Source organism: Talaromyces proteolyticus (assembly GCF_021365285.1).
Source record: "Talaromyces proteolyticus strain PMI_201 chromosome Unknown BGW36scaffold_3, whole genome shotgun sequence".
Classification (NCBI taxonomy): Eukaryota; Fungi; Ascomycota; class Eurotiomycetes; order Eurotiales; family Trichocomaceae; genus Talaromyces; species Talaromyces proteolyticus.
Genome location: NW_025764279.1, coordinates 2,695,888 through 2,719,997, shown reverse-complemented (window position 1 = coordinate 2,719,997; position 24,110 = coordinate 2,695,888). Strand labels below are relative to the sequence as shown.

The 24,110-nt window shown below is 45.1% G+C and overlaps 6 protein-coding genes across 6 annotated transcripts; 2 read left to right on the top strand and 4 right to left on the bottom strand.

The window, feature by feature from the left end:
* Positions 1 to 553: 553 nt before the first annotated feature.
* On the top strand, positions 554 to 4,948 carry BGW36DRAFT_289311 (putative RSC complex subunit; the record flags this gene model as incomplete). The annotated part of the gene is made up of 4 exons (XM_046210650.1): positions 554 to 646; positions 711 to 912; positions 973 to 4,682; positions 4,736 to 4,948. The coding sequence occupies 4 exons, from the start codon at positions 554 to 556 to the stop codon at positions 4,946 to 4,948; spliced, it is 4,218 nt and encodes a 1,405-aa protein (XP_046075868.1).
* A 753-nt stretch (positions 4,949 to 5,701) lies between these two features.
* On the bottom strand, positions 5,702 to 13,899 carry BGW36DRAFT_459186 (putative alpha-1,3-glucan synthase; the record flags this gene model as incomplete). The annotated part of the gene is made up of 15 exons (XM_046222041.1): positions 5,702 to 6,198; positions 6,256 to 6,616; positions 6,668 to 6,969; positions 7,022 to 7,172; positions 7,224 to 7,394; positions 7,455 to 8,080; positions 8,147 to 8,610; positions 8,657 to 8,698; positions 8,759 to 10,986; positions 11,038 to 11,482; positions 11,560 to 12,435; positions 12,486 to 12,958; positions 13,026 to 13,254; positions 13,315 to 13,484; positions 13,540 to 13,899. 15 exons carry the CDS (start codon positions 13,897 to 13,899, stop codon positions 5,930 to 5,932), a joined length of 7,167 nt encoding a protein of 2,388 aa, XP_046075867.1. The 3' UTR covers positions 5,702 to 5,929.
* Positions 13,900 to 16,249: 2,350 nt separating this feature from the next.
* BGW36DRAFT_395118 (putative NADPH-dependent FMN/FAD containing oxidoreductase) lies at positions 16,250 to 18,378 on the bottom strand (the record flags this gene model as incomplete). Its single annotated transcript, XM_046217999.1, has 4 exons — positions 16,250 to 17,789; positions 17,841 to 17,939; positions 18,000 to 18,175; positions 18,229 to 18,378. 4 exons carry the CDS (start codon positions 18,376 to 18,378, stop codon positions 16,250 to 16,252), a joined length of 1,965 nt encoding a protein of 654 aa, XP_046075866.1.
* A 389-nt stretch (positions 18,379 to 18,767) lies between these two features.
* BGW36DRAFT_372955 (DNA-directed RNA polymerase III, subunit Rpc31) lies at positions 18,768 to 20,172 on the bottom strand. Its single transcript, XM_046215533.1, has 3 exons — positions 19,814 to 20,172; positions 19,483 to 19,729; positions 18,768 to 19,410 (listed from the first exon to the last, which is right to left on the bottom strand). Exons 1-3 carry the CDS (start codon positions 19,925 to 19,927, stop codon positions 19,001 to 19,003), a joined length of 771 nt encoding a protein of 256 aa, XP_046075865.1. The 5' UTR covers positions 19,928 to 20,172; the 3' UTR covers positions 18,768 to 19,000.
* A 132-nt stretch (positions 20,173 to 20,304) lies between these two features.
* Positions 20,305 to 22,390, bottom strand: BGW36DRAFT_372952 (uncharacterized protein). The gene has a single exon (XM_046215532.1). It carries the CDS (start codon positions 22,313 to 22,315, stop codon positions 20,390 to 20,392), a length of 1,926 nt encoding a protein of 641 aa, XP_046075864.1. The 5' UTR covers positions 22,316 to 22,390; the 3' UTR covers positions 20,305 to 20,389.
* A 135-nt stretch (positions 22,391 to 22,525) lies between these two features.
* Positions 22,526 to 24,095, top strand: BGW36DRAFT_372951 (putative COP9 signalosome subunit 6). Its single transcript, XM_046215531.1, has 3 exons — positions 22,526 to 22,876; positions 22,943 to 23,458; positions 23,520 to 24,095. The coding sequence occupies exons 1-3, from the start codon at positions 22,603 to 22,605 to the stop codon at positions 23,981 to 23,983; spliced, it is 1,254 nt and encodes a 417-aa protein (XP_046075863.1). The 5' UTR covers positions 22,526 to 22,602; the 3' UTR covers positions 23,984 to 24,095.
* The last annotated feature ends 15 nt before the right edge of the window (positions 24,096 to 24,110 follow it).

The following is a 24,110-nucleotide window of genomic DNA, read 5'->3' as shown; positions in this document are numbered from 1 at the left end:
GAAACCACGTGATCTGAATGGTTCAGCCAGCTAATACAAATCAGGCTAGTGTGTAGTCACGTGCGCCGGACTGGCAAATCTTCGCCTTCCCTTCCCGCCTTCCCTTTCGTGCTGCTTTCTGAAGCCAGCCAGGCTCAGCCCAGGACCCCGACCACACCTCCGTCGCGTCCATTCCCATCCATCACCATTTTTATCCGCCCAGGCCTCAAACACCCTTCCCACGCGCCTTTCAAATTATCCTGGGCCCTTTGGCCCGTCTTTCATTGCCAATCTCACCGGCCCACGCTGGTCGACGCCTGTCCCCCCTGTGCCTCCCTCAGGCCACCGGGCTTTCCATCCGCGGGCCATCGCTTCCAGTGTCGCTACTCGGCGCATTTCATCGTTTCGCACTTCTCAAGTTCCGCGCATATCCTTTTCTACTAGCACCCTTGGCTCTCGAGCCCGCCCGATTCGCTTTTGACGCGTCCGGTCGCTACTGACACCTGCGCACTGCTGGCCTATACGGGCGCTTGAGCCTCAAGCGTCAGAACTTATATTCCAAGGCAGCTCAACCATGGCTTCCATCCAGTCAGCTCCCAATGCCGGAGCTGGCAACATGTCTTTGCCACCTGATCTCACACCAGCTCGACTGCAGGAATTGTACCAGGTAGGCACATATGTTTCTTGGCTATCCCAAGAGGTGTTACCGTCGCGCTAACATTTTTGGATAGAAATATCGCGAAATGCAAAGCTCTGGTGTCCGCCATGATGACCCTGAATATATTAAGGCGCACAATATCCTCGCGGCTGTCCAGAAACAACAAAATTTTGCTAGGCAACGATACCAGCAACAGCAACAACAGCGCCAACAACAACAGCAGTTGCAGCAATCAAATGGAAACGGTAGCGAGGCCCCTACGAATGGCGTTAATGGTGAGTTACCAATTCGATATTCTCTACTACCTAGTACTTACCCTTTTTTTTTTTTTTCAGGTCGATCTGCAAACAATGCCAGCCTTGAACAGAATTCCGCTAGCACCGGGGGCCAACCTTCGTCTTCTGCTCAGCAACCAGCCCCTGGAGCGACGAAAGGCGCTCCCGCATCCACAGGGAGTTTCTCACCCGAACAGCTTGGCATCTTGCGAAATCAGATCCTCGCTTTCAAGATACTTTCCAAGAATATGGCTCTTCCGGCGCAAGTTCAAAAGCAACTTTTTGGCGCTAACAAACAGCAGCCAGCTTCTCCCGCTGAAAAGGTAGCAGCCGCTGAAGCTGTGGTCGAGAGTGCAAGTCAAAGCGATAAACCCAACGACAGCCTTGAAAAAGAAGCCAACTTGAAGAACTTTTATGAAAAGTTGCAATCGCCATATGATCTTTTACAAAAGACCATCGGTTACACCGATCATTCAGCGAGGGGCAACCGTGCGCGTATACCGAGTCTCTTCCCCACCGGCATTGATTTGGAGCGTGTCCGTGAAGATAGGGAACTGCTAATTTACAACAGAATTACTGCTAGGAAGGCTGAATTAGCGAACCTTCCCGCTAATCTCGGTGTCTGGGATGCTAGCCGCGGTGAAAGCCCCACACCAGACGATTCACTCAAGCTCAAAGCATTGATTGAATATAAGATGCTCAATTTGCTGCCAAAGCAGCGCAAGTTCCGTCAACAAATCCAGCACGAAATGTTTCATTACGATAACCTGGGAATGACAGGGAATCGCTCTGCTCACCGTCGCATCAAAAAACAATCTTTGCGTGAAGCGCGAATCACCGAGAAACTTGAAAAACAGCAGCGTGACGCTAGAGAGAATCGTGACAAGAAGAAGCAAGATGAAAAGATTCAAGCGATCCTGGCTCACAGCCAAGAGGTTCTGCAGGCTGGCAGTCAACAACGTGCTCGCATGCAAAAACTCGGTCGTGTCATGCTACAGCAACATCAGTACATGGAACGTGAAGAGCAGAAGCGTGTGGAGCGAACAGCCAAGCAACGTCTTCAGGCTCTTAAGGCTAACGATGAGGAGACCTACCTCAAACTTTTGGGCCAGGCGAAAGATTCTCGTATTTCTCACTTGCTGAAACAGACCGATGGTTTCTTGAACCAGCTTGCATCATCAGTGAAGGAGCAACAGCGCAGTCATGCCGAAAGATTTGGCGGTGATACCCAATATGAAGAGGAAGAAGAGGAAGAAGAGGAGTACGATACCGATGAAGAGAGTGGCGGCCGTAAGATTGATTACTATGCCGTGGCTCATCGTATCAAGGAGGAGGTCTCGATGCAACCAAACATCCTAGTGGGCGGAACGCTCAAGGAGTACCAGCTGAAGGGCTTGCAGTGGATGATTTCGCTCTACAACAATAACTTGAACGGTATTTTGGCCGATGAAATGGGTCTCGGAAAAACTATTCAGACTATTAGTCTGCTCACATATCTCATTGAGGTTAAAAAGAACAATGGTCCTTTCCTAGTGATTGTTCCTCTGAGTACTCTTACGAATTGGAATATGGAATTTGACAAATGGGCCCCGACGGTCACCAAAGTTGTTTACAAGGGCCCCCCCAACGTCCGCAAACAGCATCAGCAAGCCATTCGGTACGGCCAGTTCCAAGTTCTGTTGACAACCTATGAATATATCATCAAGGATCGACCACTATTGAGTAAAATCAAATGGCAACACATGATCGTTGATGAGGGTCACCGTATGAAGAATGCTCAATCGAAATTGAGCAGCACTTTGACTCAATATTATACCACCCGTTTCCGTCTCATTTTGACGGGAACTCCCTTGCAGAATAACTTACCGGAACTTTGGGCTTTACTGAACTTCGTTCTTCCTAGCATTTTCAAATCGGTGAAGTCGTTCGATGAATGGTTTAATACGCCCTTTGCGAATACGGGTAGCCAGGATCGGATAGACTTGACCGAAGAAGAGCAGCTGCTTGTGATTCGTCGTCTCCATAAGGTTCTTCGGCCATTCTTGCTGCGTCGTTTGAAGAAGGATGTCGAGAAAGATCTTCCTGACAAGCAGGAACGTGTTGTCAAATGTCGCTCGTCCGCTTTACAGAGCAAACTTTATAAACAGCTTCTTACGTCTAACAAGATGGTTGTCAGTGACGGCAAGGGTGGTAAGATTGGTATGCGTGGTCTCAGCAACATGCTCATGCAAATGAGAAAGCTTTGCAACCATCCGTTCGTTTTCGAGCCTGTGGAAGATCAAATGAACCCAACACGTGGAACCAACGACTTGATCTGGCGAACTGCTGGAAAATTCGAACTTCTTGATCGTGTTCTTCCTAAATTCAAGGCGACAGGACACCGTGTGTTACTTTTCTTCCAAATGACACAAATCATGAACATCATGGAGGATTTCTTGCGATTAAAAGGACTCAAATATTTGCGACTTGATGGCTCTACCAAATCAGATGACCGGTCTGAATTGCTTAAGCTCTTTAACGATCCTAACTCAGACTATTTCTGCTTCTTGCTTTCAACTCGTGCTGGTGGCTTGGGCCTTAATCTCCAAACTGCCGATACTGTCATCATCTATGATTCTGATTGGAATCCTCATCAAGATTTGCAGGCTCAAGATCGTGCTCACCGTATCGGACAAAAGAACGAAGTGCGTATTCTTCGTTTAATCACGTCTAATTCTGTCGAAGAGAAGATCTTAGGCCGTGCTCAATTTAAGCTTGATATGGACGGCAAAGTTATCCAGGCTGGAAAGTTCGACAACAAATCAACAAACGAGGAACGAGAGGCCTTGCTTCGGACACTACTTGAAAGTGCGGAGGTTGGTGATCAGATGGGTGATCAGGATGAGATGGACGATGATGAGCTAAACGAAGTCATGGCTCGATCCGAAGAGGAGCTTACAATCTTCCAGAAAATGGACCAGGAACGCGCTAAAACAGATAAATATGGTCCTGGTCGCCGTTACCCCCGACTTATGGGAGAAGATGAACTTCCAGATATCTATCTCGCCGAAGATGTTCCCGCTAAAGCTGAGGTTGAAGAGATCACAGGCCGTGGAGCTCGTGAACGCAAAGTTACGAGATACGATGATGGCCTTACTGAGGAACAATGGCTTATGGCTGTGGACGCTGAGGACGATACCATTGAAGAGGCAATTGCTCGGAAGGACGCAAAAATCGAGCGACGCCGTGTCAATAAAGAGAAACGTGGACGCCGGACAACAGGTGGGGAGTCATCACCCGAACCATCACGCGAAAGTTCCGAAACCCCCCAGCCGCGAAAGCGGCGTAAGGGACCTGCTGGAAAGCGTAAGGCAGATGATTTTGTTGATGAAACACCTCCCGCTAAGCGGAAGAAGGGCAAACCCTCAAAGGCCATGGATTCTCTTAGTGGCGGTGAGCGTGCGACGTTGCAGAAGATCTTAAACCATGTATATCAGGCCTTGATGGACCTCGAACAAGAGATTGTGCCAGAAGAAGACGACAGTGATGACGAACCCCTTACGAGATCGATCATCGACCCATTCATGAAGCCGCCACCCAAGTCACAATATCCCGACTATTATATGATCATCCACAATCCCATTGCTATGGATATGATCAAAAAGAAAATCAATAGAGAGGAGTATCAAGGTTTGAAGGAGTTCCGGGACGACATTCGCCTTCTTTGCCAAAATGCCAGAACCTACAACGAAGATACCAGCATATTATTCGCAGATGCGAATCAAATCGAGGTGAGTTGTTTATGAAGGAATTTGATGTTAAACTTGAGACTAATCTTATATAGGCTACTTGTGTCGAGGAGTTGAGAAAACAGACGGATGAACACCCCGAGTTTGCCGACTTTGACGAAGCAGGGTCATCAGTTGCTGATGGCTTGTCTACTGCTGGTGTCTCTGGTGCTGAGTCTTTGGCACAGCCCAAGATCAAACTCACTTTCAACAGCAATCGAGACAGTGCTAGTGCAGCAAACGGGGATGTTCCTAGCGATGAGGAATGAAATTTAGGCCTAGAAGCTCTTGAGTGCTAGTCGGACCTTCGAGGACAGCATTCATCGGATCGTCCAGAAACCCTCTTACGACATTTTCGTTTTCTTGCCTCTCCGGGCAATAGACTGTCCTGTTCATGCTATAATAATTCATCTCTTTGTTCTTGATCATAGGCAAATGGCGTTAAGACGACGCGTGTTCTATACTGGGTGGAAAACTGGAGTGTATGGTGATAGTTTTTGACTCGCGTCACTTGGATCCAAAACAAGTGGCGTATGTTTGATATTATTTCTTTTCAACGCGGTCCTTAGGAATTACCACCATATTGGAGCCTGTATGCTTTTTTTCTTTGATCCCTTTTATCGTTGTCTATCCCAACTCGAATGTGACACGATTGGAATCAATCGGATTATCTGTCGTCTCCTTCCTAAACCCGCGATTGTCTTGATTTGATTCGATGTATTATTGAGAGCAATTATAAATGAGAATTTTACGCCCTAACTTATTATAAATTACCATCTTCACATGTTAAGAGACGTTTCAGTACACTATTCTCACATATTCCCATACGAAATTGCTCTCCAACTATGCGGTCTCAATGCTGAATTCGACGTTAGTTAATGTCGGATTTTTTTTATATTTACTGCGTTAAAGTCAATTTATTTTTGCAAATATCGTGCTTATCATCAGCATTCCCATGACATTAGTACTTGAGATAATCCCGGAATCAAATACATTAGACAAGGATTATTCTAAATTGATAACGAAAAGTATATGTATGCGGTCTATAAAAAACACTTTTAAAAATATAGGCTGAAGATATATAAAACAGCACTTGGCATCCTGGCTATACATGATGGTGTGTATATCCAGAGCTGGTCTGTTTAGAAACAGAGATCCCGTGAAGATCAATTAATGAGTATGTATACCACCAACATTGAAGATGGCGGTGCATGCAAAATGTGACATGGACGCTCATAGCTTCCTTGTGGTCAAGGTTTCTGTAACTGTTCCTTGCGGAAAAATGAGAAGCAGAGCACATTTATAGATAATATGAATAATAGACAGAGCCAGAAGTCCCGTTTCGAGAGTGCGATATGAACTCCCTCTGAGAAATCAGGGAAGACATCACCGGGACCCAGCTTATCTGGAGCACTGGCGCGTGCAAGAATAGTGCCGACTGAGCCAATGACTTGTGCTGCAATTAACGTGAATGCAATATGGAATCGAGTTAGGGTGTTAAGAAGAATCATGCCAAAACCTTTTGGTTATTAGTACTTTCGAATATTTTGCTTGAAATTTCTTGAAGACGACTTACCAACACCTTGTAGAGCATCAAGAACTCCTAGCCATAGCCACAGACCTCGTCCAAGAAGTGTGCTGGCAAGAGGACTACCTGCCCAGGGTACATAGGCCCCGATATTTGATGTGGACCAAAGTAACTGGCACCATCTGGGTGCACCTAGCCCTATCGCAAAAATAGGCACAAACCAAACGTGCCGCTTTGATAAGACACTAAATACCCACAGGATAGCTGCCCAAATACCAATGAAGAAGAACAGCACCAAGACGATGATCTCCCATGTGTGTGCATGCTTGCTAGACCACAGATATAGCCAATTCCGACCGTAAGGAGCAGATAACCAGTAGTTTTGGACGAACACTGCATAGAAAAACCACTAGATACTCATGAGATAAATAACTATGCATAAAAGACATGATGAACATACCAAAATTATCTTCCGTCGAGGGAGTGATTTGTAAAAAGACGGCACCTTGCCAGGAGCTTGTCTATAGTAGTCCGGCAAACCCAGAAAAAGGAAGGTACCAAGTGTCCACATGAATACTGCAATACCTATACCAGTTCCAATAAGAAGCTTTGGGTTTGAGTCTGCTAAACTAATCTGAGCAGACCCTGCTTGGGAATGAGCAGCGAGCCTACTTCCCCAGTACCATAAGAAGGTGACATATATTTGCTGAGTCCCTTGAATGACACAAGCTCGATATACCCAGGATTTTACAGGGGAGTTTCCTGAGAGAATGTTATTAAAGATAACACACGCCTAAAAGCTTCCTTTTCTTACCTTCGTCACCAAAGTTGAGGGCAAAAAAAATCGACCCGCTAGAAGATGCAGCAGCATAAAGCCCGGTAGCAACATTTTGCATCCACCAACGCCCTAATGAATTAGAGACAAGGGGAGAGAAGCCAATGAAACCAAACGCTGATCCATATAGCTGCGTTTCAGAGTAAGTTCATGGTCAAGCGGTCCGAGCCAGAGGGCCTACCAGGAAAGGTAACGATAGTACAAATATGGACTTCAACCAGCGAAACAATATCCACCACACAATTGATGAAGCGAGATAAATGCTGGCAATAATATAAAGTTTATCGGCAGGCTCTCCGATTTCACCGTTTAATAATGTCACTTGGTAGGAATTAGCGGCGATAATTTGACCCTGCAACAGAGTTAATTTATTGATGCATGTGTATGGCCAATCTTAGTATATTTTACTTACGAAGGCAAGTAACATTGTGTACAATGACCAGTCACCGATTCGGTATAGTAAGAGTCTTCTTAGACCAGAAGGGGGAACATAATTTCGGGGAAGTTCGAAATCCGCCCAATTTTTTTCTTCCTCTGAGCTTGCAGGGGCAGTTGGAGAAGTGCAGTCACTGTCTGCAGTAGATTGCACTCTTACTTTGAAAATTGATGACGTTGGAGTTCCGTGACTTGACGAGCTTCGACCTAGCTTGATGTCACGATAACGATTGAACCACTCTTTTTCACTTTTAGACAGGTATTCTTCGATGCATAGTTGATCCTCAGAATTCTTGCCATCGAGATGATTCAGCTTTCTCTGGAACTTTTTGGCATAGACTTGGGTCGAATCTGTGAAAAACGGATTCACGCTTTGCAGGTTAAAACTGGTCTTTTCCCTGATGACGTTGTCTATACTCAGTAGATCTTGGCTTGATGAATTTTCAAGTTGGTCATTTAGAGTTGGCTGGCTTATGGTATGTTCGGATACTGCAGGGATTGGTGTGGTTACCCCTGAGGGGTTATGGGAGTTCACTTCGGAACTGCACGTTGAGCCGTCCCGAATAGATAATACCCCGTTTCTTCGAGATTCAGACGGCTGGTCTAACAGTTTATTAGTTTTCTTTCTTTCATATTGAGCACAATGAGGAAAACGCAATGTATATTTACCACTTGATTGTGAATGTTCATCGGTAGGGCAGTATGCGTCCTCTTCATCCAATGAATATTGAGGTGCAGTATTACCAAGGAAACTGAGCGACTGGGAGAGCTTTCTCCTATGGTAGGTTGGTCGTTGTCTCCCAGGCTCTGCGCGAGCATCGGTCTGCTTCAGGCCTTCTCTTGATTCGTCGTTGTCGGTCGAAGCCTCGCTTGCTAGTCGTTTACTGAGACTTCGGGAAAGACTGTTTCGAATAAGTGACTGCCGATCAAGCTTTTGGAATTTGGCATATTTATGATGCTTTTCAATTGTTTCTGATTGTAAGATTTCAAGCTCCTCGACCCATTGCGCCACAGGAAAACGCTGCTTTCCAGATCGAGAACGCATGATAGCTCGAACTGCAGGTTTTGAATTGAGTGCTTCCTGAATAGCTTGTTTAAATTGGTGGATTAGATGCTTGGTTGTCATTGATTCACTTTATCCATTAGTTAGATAGACTTGAGGCGAAGGTATGTACTTACATGGTGTACCACCAGCCAGGCATCTGTCCTAAGCCTCCGACCCTTTACCATATTAGCATGGGCTTTGAGAAATCTAATATGTAGAATAAGCTTAATATATACCGTGAGCCAACCCCCAAAGCCCCCTTTCTTCCAAATTCAACGGCCACGAGTCCGAAGGGCTCATCGCGTGAAGGTATTAACGCAAATTCGGTGCCGCTAAAGACATACGGAGGCAGAACCGTGAATTCCGGTTTTGAGAAGACTCTTTTGGGAAACATCTGCATAATCCTGTTTAATTTGATGGCTGCGAACCGACCGTAGAGGTCAATGACAGGTCCAACACAGATGAGTTGCGTTTTGGGGTAATTTTCCAAGATACAAGGAAAAATATCCGCGATCAAGTCAATACCCTTCTGCATCGACCATCTGCCAACAAAAACGAAAAGTTCAGCATCTGATATTTGCTCGAGTCCAGCCCACGCTTGGGTTTTCTGTTTTAGACCCGCACGAGCTGCTTCAAATTCAGGGTTGACTTCGGCTCGTTCGATTTCTCCTCCTCGTTTCCATTCCGCAGTATCAGAGGGATCAGGGTTAGGTAGGGATCCCACTTCTTTTAGACCCCAGAAAATGGGATACCTTGCCCATGATCGTTTGCCATACTTCCTCGATACGCCCACAGCCCCAAATCCATTTTGATGAATATGCAAGTAAGCTGCTCCAGCATGCAACAAGTTAAAGACATCACCAAATTGCACGTACCGTTTAATAATAGACGGATGCAAATTGAAAATTTGGCCAACTTCTTGACACTCTTTGTCAGTCCTCATAGGCCAAAGGCCTTGGAATTCCGCGTTGTGAAGGGATAGGCAGCAAGGAATCGTTTCAGGGAGCAAATGAAGCTGTGCAGCTGCACCATGGTAGTCATTAATGTGATAAATATCGACTGGAAACCGTTTAAGTGTTTCAGCGATGCACGAATTCCACGCAGAATAACATATAGCGGAATTGAGATCGTCCATGCGAGCGGGATATGGTTCGGACTTGGACTGAGCCCTAAAAACCGGCGCATCCAGAAGGACATATGTTATGTTTCGAATAGTATGATATTGAACCTGGACTTGAAAAGTCTTTCCCATGACTGTGATACTCATGGGTTCTGCCATTCGGTCAATAGGATACTCGATTCCACCAACACACGGAACCACCCATATTAGATTTAGATGGCCAAGATTTCTGCTCATCAACTGAGCCATTACTCCGAGTCCACCTATTTTTACTTTTATTCCCCAATCCTCGATTTCATATTCCATAGTGGCAAAAAGAACAGTTCTGCGCAAGTCGCCGGCGTCTGCATTTAGAGCTTGGTCATGTGCGGAATTAGCAAGCGTAGACGTCTGAGAGAATGGACCGATCAGTTTTTCCACCCAGTCTGCACCGATACTTTTTATTTCCATTGACTGAATGTTCGTTAGACTTTTCCTCACGAGACCATCCTCTGGTCGATGTTTCTGTTGCTTGACACCGGTGTCATTAAATTTGACCTGATAGAAAGCTTTCAGATACACCCAAACTGCTGTGGCACTTGACAGGAGTGGAACAAAGGCAAAACAAAAATATATTGCCAGTTGAACTTTCTGTGAGCCCTGGGGTGTGGTCCAATATCGTATGTTACCGTCATCTAGAGACAATTTCCATGATAGGTATGGCCACGGAGGAGGATCAGTGACATTAATGAAATTACTCAACAATGAAATAGGCGGTATACGATCGAGAATCATATCACCATCTATATCACCGTAAATTTGGGCATTGTCAGGTTGTCCATCATCGTTCATGCCCCATGCATTCAATGCCACACGAGTTGGCCATTCAGCCATAAAATTGAACTCCCATTGTCCGCTGAGGTTGCTAAGGTGCATTTTGTTTCGATATCCCGAATCATAGCCAAATTGATTAAATTCCCCTTGCAACCAGAAATTGGGAAATCTTCGTGGTGGCTTGTCATTCCAATTGAGATCACCATGTTGGTAATGACTGCTACTCCCGGTAAGCCTATTCCAATATTGTACCATAATATGCTCCCCATCCCATTCTTGTAATGCGGCCCTGGACCAATTTTTAGGAGGAATAGAGACATTGAGACCTGTGTAGGGCATCCATGGGCTGAAGGATGAACCGAAGTCCAACGTATAGCGCCATTTGTCAGCCCCAGGAGCTTTATGGGACACCCATAAGGTCCCATCGTCCGAGGAGTCTGCATACAAGAGAGTTCTGCTATAATTGGCTTTGCTGGGCCACACCACCGGATTGTCTGCAGAGCCTATTCGAAAGAGAAAATGATCCACAGCCTCGAAAATATTAGTGGGTTTCATCGAAGCCTCAAATAAGTAAGTACTTACATTGGTGGTGCGATTTCTGCCTTTATTTGTGACATTTTTTAGGACCACTTCATGAACACCATGAAAGACATTTGTCAGTTCAATAGTATAATTAAACATTCCGGTGAAAGCTCCTTGCCAAGATAACATCTGGTCTTCTAGAACTGGGCGGCATGAAACTGAACCCTTATCAAGCTGGGCAGATTGGTTGTACAAAGTAGTCGAAGAAATCCAAAGTCCATCAGTAATGCTATTACAATCCATCTCCTCGGAGAACTGAAAGCTGATGGATATCGTTTCACCCGTTTTCACTGTTGAAAGAATACGAGCGTCGTGGCCTGGACTGAATTTAGTTATGTACGAAGAGGGTGCAATGAAGGCTTCCTTTGGAACGAATGCCTTGAATCCCCATGCTGGAAGAGTCAGATTATTCAGGCAGCCATTGAGCTTATCCGAACCTTCAAGCCTAAATTCTATTTAGTCAAAGACATCCCCATTCAACCCGAACTAAGTTGTCTAGGAAAGAGACAAATGACGGCTTACCCTAGCTTATGAGTACTTGATCCCAGTGTATATTCTTCGAATGGGGGAAAGAGGTTTTTCACTGTGGTTCCTTCGTCAAAGGGGGACACCAATGCCCGATGGTGGTCAGAGCAGTTGAATTTATAGTTGATCGTACGGTTATCATTTTGATAAACCAGCCAAATACTTTGATTACCTTGCCTTATTCCTGTAAAGTCCTGCGTGTCCTCGAACCGTGAGCGTAGAACACTCCAAAGTCCTGTTTCAGTGCAGGTTCCATTACTTCCAGGTAAGTAAATATTGTATGTCATATTCGAAAGTTGCTGCAAGTAGTATCCATCGTTGAGAACAGGGTAATTTTGACGCATCTCAAACATTCCTTTTAATATGCCCCGAATCGGGGCAGTGGGGTCTCGGTGATCAAGGCTGACATTATCATCCATACAACCATACAAGGCACTGTCGATTGGAAAGTTGTTATACCTCACTGAACCCACTTTGTAGCAGCCATGTAGCTGCCACGCTAGAGAAGATGTCATGGGGGGTCGTCCAAACACTTTAAGCAGATGAGCCTTGAGTTTGAGTAAATGAGTATAGAGCTTACCATAGTTTGCGTTAGTGTTGTCTAGGACATAAAACGCTTGTTCCTCTCCCCAGAAAAGAATTGGCGACCCCGGCATTAGTAACGAGACAATATAAAGACCGAGAACTTCTTTTTCGGTCCCGTTCTGTATTGACGGCCAACGAAAAACATCTTGATTTGACACCCCATAAAGGTGTCTAGGGTCAAATTTGCGTATATTCGTGTTGACCATGTCATTTGTTTGCACTAAGCCATTCCATAAATCTACGAAATTTGTAGGCGGATCTCCCTCAGCCTCAAAAGTACCATCCATTCTGTCCTATAAGTCAGCCTTAAGAAATTACAGTACAGTGGAATAACTTACCCGAGAAATCGAGTAAGTGACCTGTATAACGAATAGTGAAAAGCAGCAGAGTCCAGAGCGACTTTCTCCGCTGATCTTATGTGGAGATCAGGGGCTGACGAGTTGGTTATGGCCACAACCTCCGTCATGTTGTTGTTGGTTTGATTTATTTGTTGACCGCGACCGACGTAAAGAGCACCAAAAGAATTTCCTGATACAATTTCTCCCGGGATGTAGAAATTGGTCTTGTTGAAACGCCGTGCACATTGACGAATTGAGTCTGACCAATCTGCTTGTGCATCAAGCGTCACCTGGATAGCCTTGTCGATGCGAAAACCGTCTATGTCTAGCATTGCTATTGTAATACATGAAAAAAGCTTCAGCTTCTGTAAAACGTCTGGTCTCCATTCTCGAAGACGATCCTGTACATAAGCGAATTTCGTAATCTGTCGTTCCCATTCGTCATAGTTCCCAAATGATGCCACTTCGCCATACTGTTTTTTCAGGTTAGTTCTGTATTTCATCGATAAATGACATGAAAAATATATGTGTAGCTCTCACCTGATCGAATTCACTGTTGCGACATCCCTTGACTAAGGTAGTTTCAATTAAGCCACGGCCGTAATCGTCCCAGAACCGAGGGTACTCCCATTCACACTCCTCAAGCCATTCGTTGCTAGGCTGAAAATCGTGATAACGACGGGATGTTTTCCATATGTAGTTATATTCCCAAGGGTTAAGCGGCGCGGAGGTGTTCTCAAATCCCTCAAAGCCTATAAGATCCCCCATGCTACAAAAGTCAGTTACCTGCTTGTTAACTTCGTAACTCATGTGACACACGTACGTTGACATTGTATTTTCAAGTATTACATAAATCCCCCTTCTATGTGCTTCGGAGATCATTGTCCGCCAGTCGTTTATCGTTCCAAAATGATGGTCCAGCAATGTAAGATCAAGAGGAGAGTAACCATCAGCAGCCCAGGGCTGGTTTATATGCGGCATACCTGCCAAATACAAAGCCTTACACTCCATTAGCATGATTTGTTTGGTCAAAGGAGCAAGACAGTAATAATACTTTTATACCCATTCCTTGTAAATAATCAAAACTATCAACCAGGCCTAGGACATCGCCCCCATTTCTGAACTGGTTTGACAGAATGTCGTGTTCCCATTGCGTCCCATTTGCATCATCATTTGAAGGATCTCCATTTACAAATCTGTCGAGAAAAACAGTGTAAAAAGGCATACGCCAATTATCCGGAGAGGGTTGAAATTCGTGATCTCGCCATTGCCCCCAGTAGTCGAGGGGACTAGTAGCTGTCTGATTTTCGTTTAGGTTGAAGAGAATCTGGCTTGGGGTATATGGTAAAGCGGTATTCAAATGAAGCCCATAGAATAACCAAGTCCATTTGAGTAGTTGACTGGACCGTTTCATACCGGGAACAAAGCTCTTCCTCCCCCATAAGGAACGAGAATCTTAGTAGGAAAACACCCTATTTATTGTGGAAATCAATGTTAGAATAATCAAATACAATCATATGCTGAAACACCTCAGAACGAACACATACCTTAGAGGATGTGGGTATTCTTCCACACGTTGACGATATCGTCTTCTTTTAAACTTTAACCCTCACGGTAATCCCGAGAATTTTACGCGAGATCTCTAGAAAAGAAAGAATTTTGTGATGGTGGTGGCACTCGGACTGTCTTTCCGCAAAGGAAAAAGACAGTTTGCTCTTTTTAAGGCTTGTTGCGTCCGGAGGGTAGGAAGTTTTCCGATAACCTCGTGCATGGAATAAAAGGGGCCTGTCACAAATAACTCTTTCAGCATACAGATTCAATAGAAGTGCTGCTATGAATCTCTGCCCTTGATGTTACTTGACTATCCCCCTAAAATCACAATAACAAAATGCACGTTGTCCAGTAGGGCGCCACCCATCGGGGTTTGCAGCCGATAACGAAATCATGAATGGATCCTCTTGATATTGCAAGTGTTGTGGACTCGATACCGATGGAAAACTGTGGTATAATGGTGACATGTTGGGTGCTGATACGGAGCCTTGGTGATATCAGCGAATAAGCTCTGTGCAACATTTGAATTCCGTAGTTCCTTCGGAGGAGCTTGAGCTTGGAGAGACCAGTTGTGTTCGCATTGGAAAATTTCATTGATGCGTGTGGTTCCTACATACCTAGGTAAGAGTCAACCAAGCCGCTGGAACCAGGGTGTTGTACATATATGCGGCAATAATTGAATCATATGCGGTGTTCCATGCAAGTTTGTTAGAGTGCCTGGGATTTGTCCCGAGTAAATAACGTCGAATAATGAGCTGCAGTCTTTGATTTCTAACATCGATTGATGTATTTGTCACCAGCTTGACAGAAGAAGCCGAGTAGATTTGTTCAAGGTGAAAGTGACACCGATGGAAAGACTGCCAGGCCCTGCTCCTTGGTGTCACCACGTGTGTTTTTGCTACTCCTTTTTCTCTCTCTCTTGATATTCTCATTGCATCCATATCTTTATTTCCGATACTGATTCAATCTGCCAATAGTCCGTGTCTAACAGGCAATCACGACATTTCCAAACAGGAATAAACCCATAGATGGGAACTAGTTGATGCGCCACCGAGAATCATTCCAGCCTTCGGTTCTCCTTTCTTCAGTTCCATGGGTGTTGTGATGGAGGTGTCAGGGGTAAATACACATTATTGGTCAAAATTATTGGACTGAAGGACTTTCCACAGGTCGTCCGCGTAAACTGCTGCCGTTACCATGCATGGGCCGGAGCTCCCCTCTTCTAATAACGGCCATTTCTCCCTCATGTCAAGATCACAAACGTGTCCCGATCTTCGTGATTGAATATTTCCTTCGAATAGGTCCGTTAATGGAAAATTTATCTGCGAGGGAAACAAGATAACAAAAGAAAGGAGTCATTCGATTCTGAATTTCACCGAACAGGAGAAATGGTTGGCTCGGAATAGTCACGATTTTGGGAAAGTTCTCAACTCAAATTCTGGACACGGTGTCGGTGGCGTTTTGTTCTATATGGTCGTTTTGTAAATGGCTGGATCGAGTTAAGGAATATCTTTCCAGGAAGCAGGCAGTTGGAAAAATAAAGCAATGTCCGACTGGCCCGGCTTGTTTTGGGCTGGGCTTCGTGTCAATGACATGCAAATGAGAATATTACGAATTGAGCTGTAATTACAACTATTGAAGTTACTGTTGTCTCCATTGGTGCTATTTGCAATATCGGCTTCGAATTTTTCTAATTTCACATCACTGCAGTTTACCTGCACAAATTAGAAAAGATTCCAGCTTGTGCATTGAAAAAGAAAATAAATGAGGAAAATTTGAAATATGACCAGACTTTCCGAGCTGCACTATCAGTCTCATACTAGTAGTTAAATAAACCGATAAAGACTAGAGAGGAAAGCTGATATATGCACCCTACATTGATACACCAAATACATTGAATTCGAGATCGTATGTCCTCCATTCAGGAGATATGGTCAAGCACGGCGAATTAGATCTTAACACAATGTAAGACTAATTGCATTTTTCACATCATGACGGCATCGTGACACCAGAAAAGACGAAGATCCAGGCTGTTATTGTTCATATTTTAGATTGTCTAGAGAGCTGGTCTTATTTCGAGCTTTTGCTTTGCGCTCTGCTGTGAGGGAAATGAAATTGCATCCTAAGGATTTCATGGCATGGATAGTTTTCTATTTTGTGTGTATTATTACAGTATGTCTTATCGATGATGCATATCCCAAGGTTGTTTATTTTCACCATGTCTCCTGTTTGTACCTTCCTATTTTCTCCATAGTTGTGAGATATTGTTCCGCCTGTTCACGATTATAGCCTTCTGTATTGGATGGTTTAACCTTCTCAAAGCAATCAACCAGAGCTTCCCTGACCGTCTCTGGCATTCGTCCTGATGAGCCACAAATAAAAACAGAACCGTGTTCTTGGTGTAGTAACTTAAAGAATAGGTCGGTGTTTTGACGTATTCGATCTTGAACATATATCTTCTCCTCCTGGTCACGAGAGAAGGCTGTCAGCACTTGTAGGTGCACTAACCCTTCTTCTTCGAAATGTTCCCATTCGTCTTCAAAAAAGAAATCGGCAGTGCGGTTACGCCCGCCAAAAACGAGTACCGTAGTTCCCACAGTAAGAGGTGAAGAATTATTTTCCTTTCCCAGAGATGCTTTGACAAGGGCAGCTTTTTCCCATATCATTGCTCTAAGTGGTGCTAGACCAGTTCCTGGTCCAATTAGCACCGAAGGGCCCGTAAGCTGTTCCAATGTCGGGTTCAGACCACCACGTTGCAGATGAATTTTGAGCGTGCTCCCCGGCTTTAGAACTGATAGATAGCGGGTACAAACACCCTGCCTAATCTTTTTGATGACAGTGCGATACTTAACGATTGCAACTAGAAGCTCAAACTTGGTTCCATCTTTTCCGCTCGGCAATCGTTTGAGATCTCCTCCACTAGCAATGCTAAACTGTCGGCCTCGAAGAACAGGTAAAACAGCTGCGGCATGTTGCCAAGGTACTTTAACAGAATCGAATTCTTGCAAGACCTCTAAAATACTCCTCCGTGGTCGTGTCGTGTAGTCCCACAGCTCATCAATAAATTCTGGGTTCGTAAATTCTAGAAGACGCTCTTTTTGCATTTCATCAGTGGAATAGTGTGCAATATTGGCAAAGAAGGAACGTCGCGGAATAGCTCGAATATCTAGGTATTCAGTCAAGAGAAGACGAAGTGTCAGCGGCGACAAAATTGTTTCCCCAGCGGTAAGGTATGGAATGGGAGGAGGAGGCAGTTCATCCAGTGGTATCTTTCGCAGACCCAAACCAGGAACAAATGAAACAGGCCTGTCCGCAACATCGCTCCACTTCATCATTTCAAGGAGCATATCGACATCTACAGAGAAATTCTTCGGTGTAATTGATATCATATCGCCAGGTGAGTAAGATATCATGTCTGGAACAGTCAGACATATGTGTCGTACGTCTTGCCAGTGATTGCCGGGAGTGACGCGTTTGTTTTGAGTTAAAGTAGCTGTTAGTGTGTCTGGGATAGGTCTGGAGTCTAGTTCAAAGCGAGATAGATGTGGCTCGCTACTCTCAGATAAAGATGCATTTAACGGTGGCACAACCTCGGTCGTATCTTCGACGGGGGCCCCGTCTGATTCTTCTAGGATCCATTTGGGTGGAAGTTGAACATCGTCCGGAATAGGCTGTAATCCAGCCGGAAGGGGATATTCCACGAGTAGATGATTGCGTAACTCGGTTGCCCATGGAAGAAACGTACCCTCAAGTCTACTCAAAGTTATGATAACGATCCTCAGGATTCGACTCCAAGAAACTTACCCTTCCGGATGTTGCTGATCAGCCTCTCCACACAGATATATTTCATTTGCACCTAGCTGAGACAGCCGCTTGCGAAGCTTGCGCGACGCCCAGTTGAATCTGTATTGATACAAGTTAGTTTGGTCTTGTGAGCGCTTGATGAGAGACGATCGTATTTACTTTGGATATGAGCTGTCCCCAAGCCCAAATTGAACATAGTTAACCCCGTTGAGGAACGTTGCAGGCAATCTTTTCCGCAGCAGCGATTTCCAAAAAGCACGTCCATTCAGCGGGAAGTCGCCCTGGCCAGTAGTTGAGATCACGAAGATGACTAGTGAGTACGAAGATAATGATTCCTGGGAAGCCAGTCAGCAGTTGATTATTCTATTCAACTAGAAGCAGTACTCACGGCTTTGACACTATCGCATTCTCCAACATGTGTCACAAAGTGCAGACGTTCTGCGGTACGACCGAGTTCTTCAGCTACCTCTTGTGCGTTCCCCGTCTCAGAGCCATATAGTACGAGAGCCGTTCTGGATTTGTCGGTCTCCACACTCATTCTTTGATAAATCAGTTTTGCCCCTCTGTCTGTATATTTGAATATCGTTTATTTTGGGCTTGACATCGGGGCTGGGTCTACCATATATCAATCGATGGCGGGGCCGCTATATCGATACCCGGACCGGTGTCGGAGGAGGATTTTCTAATCGCGCTCCAGTTGATCCGAGCCCAGGATATCTCCCCCAAAATGGCATGCATCAGTCATAAGCAAGTGGAAATGTGCAAATGATGTCATATCTGCCTGATATCCATTTATTGGAGATTTTAATGCATATCCTTAAAATCCAATAGTCGCGGCTCTGGGGATATAGGCTTCGTCGAAACCTGTCCGCTTTGGGCAATGATAATCACGATCTGAAGCCTACAACACCAATAACGCAAATATAGCAGGAAGATGGTAAAATATTTCTCTTTCTAATGACCTAATCACTCTGAAAAAGCTATGAAGAGACAGAAGGTATTCATAGCTATCTAACCTTCCGGCATGTAATCCGCGTCTGATCAAGGTCAACCCATGCGACCGCCAATCATTCATTGATTGTGTAAATTCTTATGGCGCCGTAGATGCGAACGTGTTTGGGTATCCTAGTTATAATGCATAGATAAACATAGTGTCTGTGCTAGTAAAAGTCATCATCTCCCCCTCCCCCTCCTCCACCGCCATCGCCAAATCCATCCCCATCGCCCTCATCGTCCCCAGCATCGAAGTACTGTTCTGCATTATAATCGCCACCCATATCGTCATCATCTTCTGAGAAGTCGTCGTCTCGTAATTCGTCATCCTCTTCTTCGTTCTCCTTATCTTCCTCGTCATCGACACTTTTATCGTCTTGTTCATCTACATCGTCATTATCGCCCTTTTGCTGCTTAGACGGCCCTTCCTCCACGTTGTCTTCTTCATCTTCTTCGTCGTCTTCAAATTGAGCTCGCATTTTAGAAACACTTGCCATTGCAAACCCAGTATGTGACTGGTCTGGTTTGTAATTTGGACGGACAATACGCCATAACTCGCGAGGGAAGAAGTTCACGACTTGTTTTGAAACGGGATACATTAGTCCTTTCTTCCAACTCCAAAAAAAGCGAAATGGAGAAGAAAACTCACTATATTCTCGGCCGGCGATTTTAGGTATCGTCCTCTTCCTTTTTTGATATCGTGAACTGTATGACTGCATACCATGAAATGGGTCGAACTGAGCTCTCTCTTTCGTGCCTTGTTTTGCCGAAGTACTGGCTGCATTGACAACGGCATAATAAGGCCCATTATGAAAGTGCTCCCTCAACGTCCGGTAACGTTCCACTTCTTTTTTTTCTCGGCCTTGCAATTTCTCTACTTGAGGAACCTCGTATGCCTTATCGAAATGTCAGTTTCACGTGACGCGATGGTTTTGTATGAGGCAACCAAAAATTCTCCAAGTCAGACATCATGAACGTACAGGAAATAGAGGCGTCGGAGCTGTTTCGGGTAGTTCGCCTGGCACCTTTTGCCAGTTAAATTCCGAGCCTGGCGGTAAAGGTTTCCTGCCACCCTTTGCAGCGGCGCGTGACATTGTGATTGATGATGGTGGCAGTGAACTGGATGCGATCGGTAGGGAATGGAGAACAGCAGCTAGTAATGAATCCTCATATGCCTGACATTCTCGACGTAATATGTTTTTGAGGAAAGTCGAAGGAGCAAAATAGTTGGCGCCAGGAAAATGCCAAATTTCAACAGAAGTGTATGTTTTATGGAGTCATATTCGTTCAAAGTCCAGGAGGGTGATGCTCTTTTGTACTTGGCAATGTTAGATGAGTCGGCGAAAAATATTATGATGCTCACTTTCACCGCCCTGGCTCTACAGGTAATGCGGCATTTAGGGCTAGACCCTTTTAGGCATTAGGCAACTAGAGTAGATATAACTTGAAGTTTTTACAGTTTCTGGTCCACTGAATAGAAATATGTTCATTTCCAATTATTACGTGAAACAGACTAGGTTGCGTCGCTCCCTATCGAATTGAGTGTGTTGCTATGTCTATAAGTCCAAGGCCTCAACGCGGCTACCAACCTGTACCACGGGGCCTTGGGGACCATCTCTAACACGCTGCTCCAGGGTCTTGATAATATCTTCAAACCCGTCCACTTGATCAGAAGATCTTTTAAGAGCGTTATAAAAGTCTACCAGTACATCATACTTAGCCGTCGCCATTCTCCATACCGCACTGTCCACATCTCCCACCCCGCCAGCAACAAAATTGCTATATGAAAGTGGTGGCTTGAAAAGGTAAGGAAGAACGGTTGTCAACGCAGGAGGTGTCAGTATAGCCCATGGCCCAGAAGTTGGGAGTTTTCCAGGGCCATTTGTGGACAGCTCATCTTCAGAAGGGAGCTTGAATGCTGACGTATCTGGAACTTGATGGGCCTTATCTGCTGATAAAACGTCCCAGTTCGCGGTAACAATTCCTCGTATCAATGCGATAGCGGAAAGTGCCACATCCTTCATAGAGACAATATCTGCAGAAGCAGTGATATCTTTCCACAAACTAGCATGCTCATTGAGATATGCGAAATAAAGGGTACGTGCTGAAACTGCCTCTCTGTACATATCTGTCGAAGCTTCACCCAGCACAGTAGCAGAGCTCTTTAGTGGCCCATGGAAAACTTTTGTCAATGTATTAAAGCAGTCCTTATTTGGAGGATTAGATGGAATGGCTTGTAGAGGATTCAATGACCTCTGGCTGGCCTCAACGAGCATAACTCGGGGCAAAGAGGCCAAGATCGACAGATCGCCTATCGGAACTTGTCCATGTGCCCATTGTGCGGACGGAATAGAGAACGACCGATGAATCCTGGATAATATGCTGTCAAGAACTTCACGTGGATTTTGTAGTAGATGATTAGGGTAGAGTTGTGAATATTGTGCCACATAAGCCGTGATCGGACTATCTAGGAACGTGATGTCAATGGGGTCCACCTGTGAAGGGTCAAGGTAGAATTTGAGAATTTTCTGATGTAATTTTTGCTCCACCAAAAAGTCGAGGGCACGAGAGGAGAACGGAGAAATCGGGTGAGCGGGCCTGGATATGTCTAGACCCGGCGCTTCAATTTCTATTAGATCTCGAAGAAAGTTCAGGAGTGTCATATGCATCAAGACATCGCTGGTGTCGATCATTTGACAAACGGCGAAATGTAACAAGCTGGAGCTTCCATATTTGGACTCAATTTCAGGGGCATGGGAAGTCGAGATGGCATCCCAGCGGAGCGTACCGGCTTTCACGATGAATTCGAGAAGCCGGCCTTGCGCAACAGATTTTTCTCGTTTCGATAGCGTCCTTTCTTGTCTAGCATCATAGAGACTGCATATAGTGAAAAAAAGACCATAGATGCTCTTATCACTGAATAGCCTTCTCCAAAGCAGGCCTTGCCCACCAGCAGTTCTCTGAAGAAAACCTTCGCCAGTCTCATTCCCGATATGATCCACCTCCAATAACGACCACAAAACGTCGAATGCAGCTTGAGCGACCTCTGTTGTCGAAGTAGACAGCCACAACTCAACCAAATTTGCCATCAACTCTGAATTTCCCGCTACTATGGCTGCATCACTAGGAGAGCTGTTGGCTTTCTCAAGGAGGGATAATGCGAGCATATTAATTGGTGGCGATGGTGCTTGAATGCCAGCAAGTAAATTAACAGGCGGGTCGATAGCTTGAAGATCGGAGAACGTGAGGAATGCTGTGGCTTTAATCCCAAGAGACGTCAGCGGAGTAGGATCATGCTGCAGCACAGGAAGCACTTGGGAGATCTGTGCTATGAGCGACGCTGGTACAACCGTATCTGTATTCCGGGTAATTTCGAGCTTCAGCTTTTCTATCGAAGGCACATCAATGGCTGTTGACGGATCAGCAAGGATGGCATCTAGATTCTCCTTTACCGCATAGTAGGGCGATGGAGTAGTAGCCATGGTTTGCGTTAACTCGATAACGAGCGAGCAAAAGTAAAGATAAAACAAAGCCAGCAGCAAGTTGACAGAAGCGCGAGAAAAGAAGCTAATTGCATATGGAGGCTGCATCAGCTTGGGAATGCGGGGAGCTTTGGTGCAAACGAAGCAAACATAGCCAAAGCGGGACCGCCTTCTCCGCATTGTGTATGTATTACTCCCAGATCATTTTCTGCAAAACTCTACGGTCCTTCACTTGGGCTCATTTCTGATCTATATGTATCCTGGTTGTGAATAGGATATAGACCATCATGGCTGATAGCCAGGCGAACCCGTTGATCTCAACCAAACCCTCCGACTCGGGCCTACATGTTGTTCTCCATCCTCTAATCCCTCTCACTATCTCTGATTACGCCACAAGACATGCCGCCCGACAGCAACGAGGCCCTATTGTGGGTGCATTACTAGGTCAACAACAGGGAAGACAAGTCAGCTTGGAGTATGCATTTGAATGCCATACAACGAAGGGCCATAACGATGAGACTCTCCTTCACTCCGCCTGGTTTGCTGATAGATTACAACAATGTGCGATAAGCCGAATTCCATCCTGACATTTACGGGACTCTAATAATTTCTCTAATCTCCAAACAGTCAAGGATGTCCACAAATCTCCAGCGCTTGACTTACTTGGATGGTTCACTATCACCCCTCCGACTGGCCCCTCTCCGTCTCAGCTCGGCATTCATCGACAACTGCTCCGTGAATACAACGAATCTGCCGTTCTCCTCGCATTTCATCCGTCCCAAATAAACCAAACGTCGGGGAACGGGGCCAAGCTGCCTTTGACAATTTATGAGAGTATCTTCGAAGGAGAAAATATTGTTGACGCAGATCGGGCGATGCAGTTGGATGGTGAAGACCATGGCGTACATATCCGCTTCCGCGAGCTTCCATACTCAATAGAGACTGGAGATGCTGAGATGATTAGTGTCGACTTCGTGGCTCGGGGTGGTGGAAATGCTATGGCCATTAAAGCTCATGAAGAATCGGCAAAGGCTGCTTCTGAAGAAGCACTCACAAAGATTAACACCAAGAAAACAGGAATAGAAATCGGTGGTGAACTGGAAGACGATGATTCGACTGCATTGTCTCTAGAGGATGAAGACCGTAGGTTTCCAGTGTCAATTATGATTTGAAGATTGTTGTCTAACCGGGTCTTCATGTGCAGTAATCGCTAACTTCACAACCCGCCTTAATGCCGTTAAAACACTCGGATCTCGCATACATCTAATCAAATCCTTTTTAGAGAACCATCGCTCATCGTCATTAGAGGATAATATCAACCTAGAAAACAACAGACAAACATCTGAAAGCCTAACATATTCCTATCCAATTCTTCGCAACATCTCCTCTCTAATTTCGGACCTCTCGCTCCTAACACCGCAGGATGCGAAATCATTCGCAGTGGAGAGTCTAGCACAAGAGAATGATGTTGCGCTGGTGACACTTCTTGGAGAATTGGGTAATAATGTCAAACACATACGTGAGTTGGGCAAGAAATTGTCAATAGTGGAGAATGCGAAGCAGAATGTAGCGACTGGGGGACGCAAAGCTCATTTGGCTTTACACTCTAGGCTTGACGAGGAGCGTGACAGTATGTTTGGCAACATTGGCTCCAGTGGGCTGGTTTGACAATATCCATAGTAGTATTCTCAATAGTCTCAAAAATCCCATAGATGATAATACTTTTAGCTAGTCAAATCCATCAAATACGCTTTTATAGCGTTATGCTGCATGCTTATGACTACACTTATATGGC

Excerpts from the sequence above, each read along its gene's own strand:
- BGW36DRAFT_372951 (XM_046215531.1), top strand. The coding sequence starts at position 22,603 with ATGGCTGATAGCCAGGCGAACCCGTTGATCTCAACCAAACCCTCCGAC. Across the intron at positions 22,877-22,942 it reads TGCTGATAGATTACAACAAT|TCAAGGATGTCCACAAATCT; the intron begins GTGCGATAAGCC and ends ATCTCCAAACAG. Across the intron at positions 23,459-23,519 it reads GTCTCTAGAGGATGAAGACC|TAATCGCTAACTTCACAACC; the intron begins GTAGGTTTCCAG and ends CTTCATGTGCAG.
- BGW36DRAFT_372952 (XM_046215532.1), bottom strand. The coding sequence starts at position 22,315 with ATGGCTACTACTCCATCGCCCTACTATGCGGTAAAGGAGAATCTAGAT.
- BGW36DRAFT_372955 (XM_046215533.1), bottom strand. The coding sequence starts at position 19,927 with ATGTCACGCGCCGCTGCAAAGGGTGGCAGGAAACCTTTACCGCCAGGC. Across the intron at positions 19,730-19,813 it reads CTCCGACGCCTCTATTTCCT|GCATACGAGGTTCCTCAAGT; the intron begins GTACGTTCATGA and ends CATTTCGATAAG. Across the intron at positions 19,411-19,482 it reads AATCGCCGGCCGAGAATATA|TCGTGAACTTCTTCCCTCGC; the intron begins GTGAGTTTTCTT and ends TTTCAAAACAAG.